At 38.5% G+C, this 13,331-nt stretch overlaps 1 protein-coding gene across 2 annotated transcripts in view; it reads right to left on the reverse strand.

Moving 5' to 3' along the window:
* Positions 1-2,053: 2,053 nt before the first annotated feature.
* LOC308322938 (fibrinogen-like protein 1) overlaps positions 2,054-13,331 on the reverse strand; it is a 160,984-nt gene continuing 149,706 nt past the window's right edge. For both annotated transcript variants that reach the window (XM_080774436.1, XM_080774437.1), the window contains exons 4-7: positions 8,523-8,611; positions 6,217-6,305; positions 3,636-3,823; positions 2,054-2,413 (exon numbers count right to left, since the gene is read on the reverse strand). In XM_080774436.1, coding sequence (XP_080630562.1) covers positions 2,209-2,413; positions 3,636-3,823; positions 6,217-6,305; positions 8,523-8,611 — 571 coding nt within the window. In that variant the 3' untranslated portion in view covers positions 2,054-2,208. The remainder of the gene's footprint in view (positions 2,414-3,635; positions 3,824-6,216; positions 6,306-8,522; positions 8,612-13,331) is intronic.

Consider the following 13,331-nt stretch of genomic DNA (forward strand, 5'->3'; position numbering starts at 1 on the left):
AAAAAGTTAGCCTCGTTTCTCATCATTTTGGACCGTGGGCTATAGCCCATATCGTACGGCATACTATAGCGCGCCGTTTTTCATCATTTTTGAGGATTTGAAAAAAATGACGAAATGACAAAAACGATGGGTTATAGCCCATGTTTTTTGAAATTTTGGAAAAAAAAGTTAGCCTCGTTTCTCATCATTTTGGACCGTGGGCTATAGCCCATATCGTATGGCATACTATAGCGCGCCGTTTTTCATCATTTTTGAAGATTTGAAAAAAATGACGAAATGACAAAAACGATGGGTTATAATATAGCCCATGTTTTTTTAAATTAAAAAAAAAAAAGTTAGCCTCGTTTCTCATCATTTTGGACCGTGGGCTATAGCCCATATCATATGGCATACTATAGCGCGCCGTTTTTCATCATTTTTGAAGATTTAAAAAAATGACGAAATGACAAAAACGATGGGTTATAGCCCATGTTTTTTGAAATTTTGAAAAAAAAAGTTAGCCTCGTTTCTCATCATTTTGGACCGTGGGCTATAGCCCATATCGTACGGCATACTATAGCGCGCCGTTTTTCATCATTTTTGAGGATTTGAAAAAAATGACGAAATGACAAAAACGATGGGTTATAGCCCATGTTTTTTGAAATTTTGGAAAAAAAAGTTAGCCTCGTTTCTCATCATTTTGGACCGTGGGCTATAGCCCATATCGTACGGCATACTATAGCGAGCAGTTTTTCATCATTTTTGAAGATTTTAAAAAAAATGACGAAATGACAAAAACGATGGGTTATAGCCCATGTTTTTTGAAATTTTGAAAAAAAAAGTTAGCCTCGTTTCTCATCATTTTGGACCGTGGGCTATAGCCCATATCGTATGGCATACTATAGCGCGCCGTTTTTCATCATTTTTTAAGATTTGAAAAAAATGACGAAATGACAAAAACGATGGGTTATCGCCCATGTTTTTTTAAATAAATAAAAAAAAAGTTAGCCTCGTTTCTCATCATTTTGGACCGTGGGCTATAGCCCATATCGTACGGCATACTATAGCACGCCGTTTTTCATCATTTTTGAGGATTTGAAAAAAATGACGAAATGACAAAAACGATGGGTTATAGCCCATGTTTTTTGAAATTTTGAAAAAAAAAGTTAGCCTCGTTTCTCATCATTTTGGACCGTGGGCTATAGCCCATATCGTATGGCATACTATAGCGCGCCGTTTTTCATCATTTTTGAAGATTTTAAAAAAATTACGAAATGACAAAAACGATGGGTAGCCCATGTTTAAAAAAAATAATAATAAAAAGTTAGCCTCGTTTCTCATCATTTTGGACCGTGGGCTATAGCCCATATCGTACGGCATACTATAGCGCGCCGTTTTTCATCATTTTTTAGGATTTGAAAAAAATGACGAAATGACAAAAACGATGGGTTATAGCCCATATTTTTTGAAATTTTGAAAAAAAAAAGTTAGCCTCGTTTCTCATCATTTTGGACCGTGGGCTATAGCCCATATCGTACGGCATACTATAGCGCGCAGTTTTTCATCATTTTTGAAGATTTGAAAAAAATGACGAAATGACAAAAACGATGGGTTATAGCCCATGTTTTTTGAAATTTTGAAAAAATAAGTTATCCTCGTTTCTCATCATTTTGGACCATGGGCTATAGCCCATATCGTACGGCATACTATAGCGCGCCGTTTTTCATCATTTTTGAGGATTTTAAAAAAATAAAGGAAAAAAATCCGCAATTTCCATTTCCGCAATTTCCGCAATTACCATTTCCGCAATTTCCGCAAATGTAATCGAGTAAAAGTACTCGACTCAAAAAGTACCTAATGTAAAGGACTTTAAAACGTTTTAAACCAAGTGAATATTAAATCTTATCTTTAATGTTATAATGTTAAACTTATAAAAATGTAATCCGATAGGAAAAATACTTTAGAGGGAAAACTACAATACTAAAATGAGTAAAAGTAAGAGTACCAGAGTATACCAGAATACCTTAGAATGAAGGAAGTTTGACACAGACACAGAGAAGGAGGCCACAAGCAGTCAGCATAGGATTTTCCACTTGATATATTACCAATTACTTTGGGAGAGAAAATGGCCGGTCCGGATCTGTCACAAAATGGACACGGTTAATATAGCATAATATTGTAAACAGATAGAGTACGCTACACAGAGCGGGTTATTTTATAAACAAAGCTTCATGGTCTCGGGGTGGCGTTTCTCCTGACGGCGTTGGGGTCGTGGTCGGCGTCCATCTTGAAGCGGGACGGCCGTATCTTCATGACGGTGGTCTTCAGGGAGTACCACCACCCCCGCCAGGGGAACCACACCACCCCGTCGTCTGTGGCCGCGCTGTAGGGACCCCCGCGATGGTAGACGCCGTTCAGGTGGGCTGAATGACACCTATATATACGGGCCGGAATGGAGACAGTCATATGAAGGCATCTACTTAAAGGGACACTTCAGATATATGTTAATGACGTTTAGAAGTTTTAGAACACTTCCCTGGGGGTCTTTATGTGTGTAATATGTGGTTTTAGATATTTTACATTGTATCAATGATATAATTAATAAATAGCCCCAGGAAAGTGATCTAAAGCTTCTAAACGTCATTAACATATATTTTTTTGCAAAAAGGGTGAAGTGTCCCTTTAAGACCACATGACGATTCTACAAATGCCTTCTAAAGAGTTTTCTGAAAAACCTCATGTTTCTGTATAAGTGGTTCTCAAACATGTCAAGGACCCTCACAAACATATGTAATTGGCCGCCGACCCCCCATCTGAAAATATGTTGTTCCAGGGACCTCCCCAGAAGCAAAGATTTGAGTTAAAAACGTTCGCTCTGAAAGAATATATATTCAAAGATTTGCGCCACATTTTCAAGATTATTAAAACAATAGCAGATCTACAGCTTGTAGATCTGCTATTTTTCAATAGTTAAAGTATAACATAATGCTTAAAACACCAAAAGGGGTTCCCGTCCAAAATGGGTTATAGTGTTAGGGTCCATTTGGTTGTAGCGTGTCCCTTTGTAGATTTGCTATTTTTCTTTTTAATCTTGAAAATGTGTGGGAAATATTTGAATATACATATATATTTCTAAAGCGAACATTTTAAACTCATGTCTTTGCTTCCGGGGGGGTCATTGGAGCAAAATAGTTTTAGATAGTCCACAGCCAAATACATATAATCCTTTTTGGTATAGTATTTTTTATTGAACTAAAATATTCTCTATATACATTCATTAATCCACTTGCTGACCGGCTGTCACTATTGGGCAATATATTTTTTCATTAACAGCCTATGGCAGGCAAAATACTCAAAAATGTCAAACTTACGTTACGCTTTAAGTAGCATGTGACATATCACACTAGGGGGTTTTCATGATTCTGAATCCATTCCAAGCATTCATTTGAACAATAAAACACTCCTTGGGGCTAAAAAACGGCCATAGACGTCATGACAATTGTGATGAGGTCAGCACAAATGTGATGAGGTCAGCACATTTTGGGGCACAAGTGGCTATGGCTGTTTTTTAGAAGCGCTATATATATATATATAAAAAGCGCTATATAAATGCACAATCTACCAATGAAATCCACTGCTGTCATGTCACCACCGACCTGTTGAACCACCATCCTCCCTGGTCCTCCAGGGCACAGCTGCCCCTGTAGCGGTCGTTGTCTCGGTCATGCGTGCTGAAGGCCATGCCCTGGTGGCTGGCCCACAGGGACACGCCCGGCTGGTAGCTGGCGGACAGAGCATCGCCCGCGGTGCCCGCATACTCGCCGAAAGCAAGCCTGTACTGATCCTATACGGAGAGGAGAGGGGAGGGGAGCAGTGGGAGGTGGAGCGAAAAATAAGTGCATTCACCCGACGTCGAAATTAAAAAAAGAAGTCTTCTAAATCACGACAGTTTTCTGAAAAACCTCATGTCTCTATACAGAGAGGAGAGGGAGGGGAGCAGTGGGAGGTGGAGCGTAAAAGAAGTGCATTCACCTGACGTCGAAATAAAAAATAAAAAAGTCTTCTAAATCACGACAGTTTTCTGAAAAAACCTCATGTCTCTATGTCAGTGGTTCTCAATATTTCATGTCAAGGACCCCAGAAATTATAATTATGTAATTAGCTGCAGACCCCCCATCTGAATATATGTAGTTCCAGGGACGCAAAGATTTGAGTTACAAATGCTCTGAAAGAATATATATTCCTAGATTTGCGCCATTTTCACGATTTTTCAAAAATAGCAGACCTACAAGTTCATAGCGTGGTGCCACGCTCAAAGACATAATAGGCATTAACCACTTCAGCCCTATATTTCGGCCATTTGAAAATAGCCGATCTATAAGCTCAAAATGTGTCTAAAATTTAAAAAAAAAAAAAACTTTTAAGTACATTTTCTTTGTACTTTTAAGTCATTTTTTTATTCTGGACCTTTACTTGTAAACAGAGTATTTCTATATTGCAGCATTGATGCGTTTACTGAAGTAACACACTTTATTAGGCTACTTTTTTCCACCACTGTGGGGGAGGACATAGGGGAGGGTTAGATTACAGTTGGCTGCTACTGAGGTTAGATATAGGCCTGTTTTCTTTGGCCTGTACGTCCCAGCAGTGATTCACTGCCTTGTTACTTAATCACTAATCTCTCAAGACAGATTCAGCAGCTCAGCGGCCGTTGGCTTTTCAGATCGCTTGCTCACGGACTGTATTCACGAGACAAGACAAGCCGTGCCCCCTAGAGTAGGTACTAGGTACCCTCGCAAAAAGAACCATGCAGTAATCCTGGTCTCTAAAACGGCCTCCCCCTGGCCAGCCGGGGGGCAGGAACTGGTTGGAATAACGTGTTCCTTCCACGCGCTACGTCCAACCAGGGAAACTCCCCACTGTCAGGTGTAAAGGAGTGACTTGGACACAATTGAATTGAATTGAATTGAATAGAGCCCAGGATCACATTAGAATCATCGATACAGGGGTGAAAAGACAAGCATCATTTTTGAGCAGTGCCTAACCGCTCCAATGACTGCAGGACGCGTGTGTACGTCTGTCTGTTTAAAATTTAATTTGTGTTTGGCGCAACAATAAAAACAACAGTGATCATGGGCTGTGAGGATTAGGTAGTGGAACTATAGTTCTTCTTTATTCAAACTGTTCACCTTTTTGGTTACGCAGCGGATAAAGTTTAGGCTATTCATTGGACAGTGTAGGCTATACGGTGCTGCTGCGCTGCTGCTTGCTATCGAGCCTGGCTCTTTGGCCGACTGGTAACCTCAGATCCATAGGTCCCCATAGGTCCCAATCGGATCCATAGGTCCCCATAGGTCCCAATCGGATCCATAGGTCCCCATAGGTCCCAATCGGATCCATAGGTCCCCATAGGTCCCAATCGGATCCATAGGTCCCCATAGGTCCCAATCGGATCCATAGGTCCCCACAGGTCCCAATCGGATCCATAGGTCCCCACAGGTCCCAATCTGATCCATAGGTCCCCATAGGTCCCAATCGGATCCATAGGTCCCCATAGGTCCCAATCAGATCCATAGGTCCCCATAGGTCCCAATCTGATCCATAGTTCCCGGATTCGCCTCCCGGACGAGGCTACAAATGTACTGTACTTAATCCATTCTGGGCGGGAATCCCTTTTGGTGTTTCAAGCATTATGTTACACTTTAGCTATTGAAAAATAGCAGATCTACAAGCTCATAGCACGGCACTCAAGCTTGTAGGTCTGCTATTTTTGAAAAATCGAATATATATATATATATATATATATATAGTGAACGTTTTTAACTCAAATCTTTGCTTCTGGGGAGGTCCCTGGAACAACATATTTTCAGATGGGGGTCGGCGGCCAATTACATATAATTCTGGGGGTTCTTGACATGAAAATAGTCTGAACAACATCAGGAGTCTGAAGGCATTGTTTTGTAGAATCGTCCTCACGTCTAAAGGGTTAAGTACAATTAAAAGTTCATCCTACCTCCTGATTGGCCACCGTGAAGTTCATCCTACCTCCTGATTGGCCACCGTGAAGTACATCCTACCTCCTCATTGGCCACCGTGAAGTTCATCCTACCTCCTGATTGGCCACCGTGAAGTTCATCCTACCTCCTTATTGGCCACCGTGAAGTTCATCCTACCTCCTCATTGGCCACTGTGAAGTTCATCCTACCTCCTCATTGGCCACTGTGAAGTTCATCCTACCTCCTCATTGGCCACTGTGAAGTTCTTGTATTCAGCATAACGCTGGTTTCCTTCAAAGTCCTCCAGGTGGATCCTTAGAACGTAGTCCCCTATAGGGGGCGACATTTACACATGTACACATTGTCACCTGTAGAGGGAGACATTTGCACGCTGAGAAGGACCGCTACGCCACACTCCACTCCACTCCATGGGGATTTCTCCATGTAAATAATCGATCATTTCAGTAGCTACAAGGCCTATAGAGCGTCGCAGTCCCTCCCCCTTTCAGAACGACGAGTGGCCCAGGAAATGAAATGCAATGCATTTCTCCCATAGGATTTTCTTTGAGGTACCCTCACAAAAACATGCAGTAATCCTGGTCTCTAAACTGCCTCCCCCTGGCCAGCCGGGGCGCCTGATGGAGGGGAAAGGAACTGGTTGGAATAACGTATTCCTTCCACGCGCTACGTCCAACCAGGGAAACTCCCCCTTGTCAGGTGTAAAGGAGCAACTTGGACACTCAAGCATGAAGGAAGCATGAGTTAAGTCCGTTGCTCTCCCCAGGTTGGCGGAGGGTGTGTAGAGCCCAGGATCACATTAGATAATTGACACAGGGGTGAAAAATGGGTTACAAAAATCGTGGGATAAAAAAAAGCCAACTCGGATCGTGACAAATCATGACAATGAACACAATGTTTTGGGCCGATCAAATAATTTATAAGAAGAAAAACAAAACAAATAGTGTTGTCTCCTGCCTTTATTTTCTTCTTTCTAATGATTTGATCGGCCCAAAATATTGTGTTCATTGTCATGATTTGTCACGATCCGAGTTGGCTTTGTCCGCGGCATAACAGTCTTTAAATAAATACTTAAAGAAAATATGGGAGAAATGCATTGCATTTCATTTCCTGGGCCACTCGTCGTTCTGAAAGGGGGAGGGACTGCGACGCTCTATACAGCATAGGCTATTATGCACTGGAAAAATGTGCATGTCATTATTCCAATAAACTACATACAAATACGAGGAAATGTTAGAGGGAGAAACCGTATCCACTGACTTTAACGTCCAACATGAGTTTTCATGTAATGCACGGTCGGGCATTAAGCAACTAGTTGACTATTCAACTAGTCGACTAGTAAATCCACTAGTCGACCTTGTTGGTACTAGTTGACTAGTTGATTGGAGAAAAAAAAACAGTTTTTTCCGCCCCGAATTTGTAGGCCTCAAGATCAGGTAGAGTATAGAACAGTCACCAATGTACACAGTTGTTAAATGTACAAATATTTATTTCCCAAAAAAGAAAAGCGTAGTTTTTCTTTTTTACATAATAATTGTCCCTGGAACAACATCTTTTCAGATGGGGGTCCGGCGGCCAATTTCATATAGTTCTGGGGGTCCTTGACATGAAATAGTCTGAGAACCACAGACATAGAAACATGGGTTTTTTTTCAGAAAACCGTCAGAACTTTGAAGGCATTATTTTGTAGAATCGTCCTCGGGTCAATCAGTAGCCTACAATTAAGTACAATTCATGAGCATATGCTCTGGAAAGCTTCCGTCTCCTCATAGCTGTCAGTGTTATTTTGCATGGCCGATGTTGTTGAACAACATATACACAGTTTAACGTCGGGTAAGTTACATACACGACTACCTGGGTCAGATACAACCCACCCAGCTGATGGCAATAATACACATTTTTCTTAACGTGCATTAGGGAATTAACTTCTAGTCACCTTAGCAACGGTTGCTAAACTATATGGATTGGAATGGAACAATGGCTTTTGGGAAGTGGTTTAGCGAAGGGCCCATTTTGTCTGGCATGCATGATGCACTCAACCTGAGTTGGCGATATACAGTACAACGATCCGCGATCACCCCAAAAAATCCACTTCATGGATGTTAGGGTGAAAGAAGCCTATGCCCACCTATGCATTCTATGGCATAGGCAGCTCCCGGCAGGATCCACCGGGAGAATCTAGACACAGCTGTGCGACATGAGACTAATTAATTTGAGCGACAGAGAGAGAGGAGTGTGTGTGTGTATATGTGTGCGTCAATTTAACAAAGGTGCAGACAATCAGAAATCAGCAGAGAGTGATCGACGTTTGAGCTACTCTACTAGTTTCCGAGGCTAGGGTGAAAGTGGTTAACAAAGAGTTTTTAATTATTTTTTAAGGATATTGCTAATTAAAATAGGACCACAATGGAGCCTTTTAGCCTCAATGTTTGACTGTACCTCGTGCAGTTTTACATTTCTGTCGAAAAAAGTATTTAATCGATCAATCACAATTAATCTGGCCACAATAATGGCGTCATGAAGTCAGACCTTGTGCGGTGAGGTGGTGCAGGTTGTCATTCCCCACCCAGAACTCTGAACGGCTGTCCCCGAAACCAGACCTATAGTCAGCCCAAGACCTGGACGGGAAGACATAAGAACGGAAGAGATAAAGAGAGAAAGAGGGAGAGAGAGAGAGAGAGAGAGAGAGACATTTATACAATTAGATTTTCTGTAGTAATGTTGTTTTCTGTAACTGAGGATACGTCCCAGGTGCATCCATGCAATGTTTTTTCTAATTTCTCATTTCTCGTACAATTTCTCATTTCTCGCACAATTTCTCATCTCTCGCACAATTTAAATAAAATATTTCGTATTATTTTTTTCTTATTTTTTTAAATATTTCTTTTTATTTCTTTTCTTATTTCTTTTCCTATTTTTTTTTTTTTCTTAATTCTTTTTTCTTATTTCTTATTATGTCTCATTTCTTATTATTTCTCATTTCTCATTATTTCTCATTTCTCATTTATTATTTCTCATTTATTTCTAATTTCTCAATTCTTATTCTTATTTCTTATTATTTTTCATATTATTTTTCCTATTTTTTCCTATTTTTTTCTTTTTTTCCCCTATTTTTTTCTTATTCTTTCTCGCGATTGCGCGACTAAAACTCGCGCTCTCGCTTGCGCGACAAAAACTCGCGCTCTCTCGATTATGTGACAATCGATATTTTTCTAATTTTTTTCCTTATTTTTTTCATATATTGACACTTTTGGTTGTTGAAAAACAGCTTCTAACCATTATTTGACACTTTTGGCTGTCGAGAAACAGCTCCTAAAACATTATTTGACACTTTTGGTTGTTGAAAAAAAGCTTCTAACCATTATTTGACACTTTTGGTTGTTGAGAAACAGCTCCTAAAACATTATTTGACACTTTTGGCTGTTGAAAAACAGCTTCTAACCATTATTTGACACTTTTGGTTGTTGAGAAACAGCTCCTAAAACATTATTTGACACTTTTGGCTGTTGAAAAACAGCTTCTAAACATTATTTGACACTTTTGGTTGTTGAAAAACAGCTTCTAACCATTATTTGACACTTTGGTTGTTGAGAAACAGCTCCTAAAACATTATTTTACACTTTTGGTTGTTGAGAAACAGCTCCTAAAACATTATTTGACAATTTTGGTTGTTGAAAAACAGCTTCTAACCATTATTTGACACTTTGGTTGTTGAGAAACAGCTCCTAAAACATTATTTTACACTTTTGGTTGTTGAGAAACAGCTCCTAAAACATTATTTTACACTTTTGGTTGTTGAGAAACAGCTCCTAAAACATTTTTGACACTTTTGGTTGTTGAAAAACAGCTTCTAACCATTATTTGACACTTTGGTTGTTGAGAAACAGCTCCTAAAATATTATTTTACACTTTTGGTTACTGAGAAACAGCTCCTAAAACATTATTTGACACTTTTGGCTGTTGAAAAACCAGTGATGGGCAAGCTACTTGGAAAATGTAGTAAGCTACACTACCAGTTACTCTCTATTAAATATAGCTAAACTACAACAAAGCTATCCCCAGATAATTATAGCAAGCTACACTATAAGCTACATGGCAAAAGTAGCTAGCTACATGGACACTACTTTTTTTTTAAATATTTTTTATCAACTTCATGATCAAGTTTCCACCGAACAAATAGCCTAATAGGCAGGCAAAAATGCTGAGTTTGGTTGTTTATTAAAAAACAAACTGGAAACAAGCCCTCTGTCTGGCTTTTGGTGTCAACTTTTTCACATTTACTTGTATTAATGTACCTTGCGGTGTGGCTGATTCTTGTGTTCAGTGTTGGGAAAGTTCTTTTTTTTATTAACTATAGTTCAGTTCACAGTAAAAAAAAATTAAAGGAACTAATTCAGTTCATAATTCAACATTTTGAACTAAAGTTCATGGTTCCAAAAAATGAACGATTTTAGTTATTTTTTGTTATTTTTTTTAAATTATTATTATTGCCACAGCCTATTTGCGCACCAGCTGAGAGACAGGGATTTAGACTAGAGAATGCGGGTGGTCTCTCAAGACAGCCTGTTGCCTCGGGGAGGCACTGTTTTACCGAATATTTGAGGATGGGATTCTCAGATTGAGAGAATGCTGACAGGCACTTAAATGAGATGTTAATGTCCTGTAGGTAGACTTAGAAATAAAACTAGTGTGACTAATCAATACAAGTGGCTCTTATTTTGATGGGGCAGTTTCTGCACAAGAAGTCCGTTTGACTTGTAAACAAGCTACGATGAATGAGCTGTCAAAGTATAGTCCTAAACCATGTTAGCGATCAAATTTACAATATGAAAACTTTCACTTAGACAATAATGTAGGTTACACACACTGGAATTAAACATGGAACCTGCAGGGAGCATTAGGTGAGTAATTAATTGTGTTGTGCTAGAGATAAAAGGACAGCTGCTGCGTGGGATCCTCTTGCTGCTTAACAACATAACTGTTTGTGTCAGACTCTTCTTATCTAAACCAACCAATCATGGATTTCTTTCCAGGGATTTTTTCCCCCCACAAAACTTTATTTAACAGTCAATTTGTAACTTTGTAGCTTTTGTTGAAAGCTACGTCACTACTTGGGTCTAAAAATAGCTACACTACAAAAAACGCTACTTGGTTCAAAAGGAGTGAAGCTACCATCAAGCTACTGATAAATGTAGTAAGCTATGTAGCTTCGCTACTTGTAGCTAGCTACTGCCCAACACTGTGAAAAACAGCTTCTAACCATTATTTGACACTTTTGGTTGTTGAGAAACAGCTCCTAAAACATTATTTGACACTTTTGGCTGTTGAAAAACAGCTTCTAAACATTATTTGACACTTTTGGTTGTTGAAAAACAGCTTCTAACCATTATTTGACACTTTGGTTGTTGAGAAACAGCTCCTAAAACATTATTTTACACTTTTGGTTGTTGAGAAACAGCTCCTAAAACATTATTTGACACTTTTGGTTGTTGAAAAACAGCTTCTAACCATTATTTGACACTTTGGTTGTTGAGAAACAGCTCATAAAACATTATTTTACACTTTTGGTTGTTGAGAAACAGCTCCTAAAACATTTTTGACACTTTTGGTTGTTGAAAAACAGCTTCTAACCATTATTTGACACTTTGGTTGTTGAGAAACAGCTCCTAAAATATTATTTTACACTTTTGGTTACTGAGAAACAGCTCCTAAAACATTATTTGACACTTTTGGCTGTTGAAAAACAGCTTCTAACCATTATTTGACACTTTGGTTGTTGAGAAACAGCTCCTAAAACATTATTTTACACTTTTGGTTGTTGAGAAACAGCTCCTAAAACATTATTTGACACTTTTGGTTGTTGAAAAACAGCTTCTAACCATTATTTGACACTTTGGTTGTTGAGAAACAGCTCATAAAACATTATTTTACACTTTTGGTTGTTGAGAAACAGCTCCTAAAACATTATTTGACACTTTTGGTTGTTGAAAAACCGCTTCTAACCATTATTTGACACTTTGGTTGTTGAGAAACAGCTCCTAAAACATTATTTGACACTTTTGGTTGTTGAAAAACAGCTTCTAACCATTATTTGACACTTTGGTTGTTGAGAAACAGCTCCTAAAACATTATTTGACACTTTTGGCTGTTGAAAAACAGCTTCTAAACATTATTTGACACTTTTGGTTGTTGAAAAACAGCTTCTAACCATTATTTGACACTTTGGTTGTTGAGAAACAGCTCCTAAAACATTATTTTACACTTTTGGTTGTTGAGAAACAGCTCCTAAAACATTATTTGACACTTTTGGTTGTTGAAAAACAGCTTCTAACCATTATTTGACACTTTGGTTGTTGAGAAACAGCTCATAAAACATTATTTTACACTTTTGGTTGTTGAGAAACAGCTCCTAAAACATTATTTGACACTTTTGGTTGTTGAAAAACCGCTTCTAACCATTATTTGACACTTTGGTTGTTGAGAAACAGCTCCTAAAACATTATTTGACACTTTTGGTTGTTGAAAAACAGCTTCTAACCATTATTTGACACTTTGGTTGTTGAGAAACAGCTCCTAAAACATTATTTTACACTTTGGGAGGCAAATTATTTTGGGAGGCAAATTATTTTGGCAAATTATTTTGGGAGGCAAATTATTTTGGCAAATTATTTTGGGAGGCAAATTATTTTGGGAGGCAAATTATTTTGGGAGTCAAATTATTTTGGCAAATTATTTTGGGAGGCAAATTATTTTTGCAAATTATTTTGGGAGGCAAATAATTTTGGCAAATAGTTTTGGGAGGCAAATTATTTTGGCAAATTATTTTGGGAGGCAAATTATTTTGGGAGGCAATTTATTTTGGGAGGCAATTTATTTTGGGAGGTAATTTATTTTGGCAAATTATTTTGGGAGGCAAATTATTTTGGGAGGCAAATTATTTTGGGAGGCAAATTATTTTGGGAGGCAAATTATTTTGGGAGGCAAATTATTTTGGGAGGCAAATTATTTTGGCAGGCAAATTATTTTGGGAGGCAAATTATTTTGGCAAATTATTTTGGGAGGCAAATTATTTTGGCAAATTATTTTGGGAGGCAAATTATTTTGGCAAATTATTTTGGGAGTCAAAATATTTTGGGAGTCAAATTATTTTGGGAGTCAAATTATTTTGGGAGTCAAATTATTTTGGCAAATTATTTTGGGAGGCAAATTATTTTTGCAAATTATTTTGGGAGGCAAATAATTTTGGCAAATAATTTTGGGAGGCAAATAATTTTGGGAGGCAAATTATTTTGGCAAATTATTTTGGGAGGCAAATTATTTTGGGAGGCAAATTATTTT

This window comes from Protomyctophum bolini, assembly GCF_963924005.1.
Source record: "Protomyctophum bolini genome assembly, chromosome: 10".
Taxonomy (NCBI): Eukaryota; Metazoa; Chordata; class Actinopteri; order Myctophiformes; family Myctophidae; genus Protomyctophum; species Protomyctophum bolini.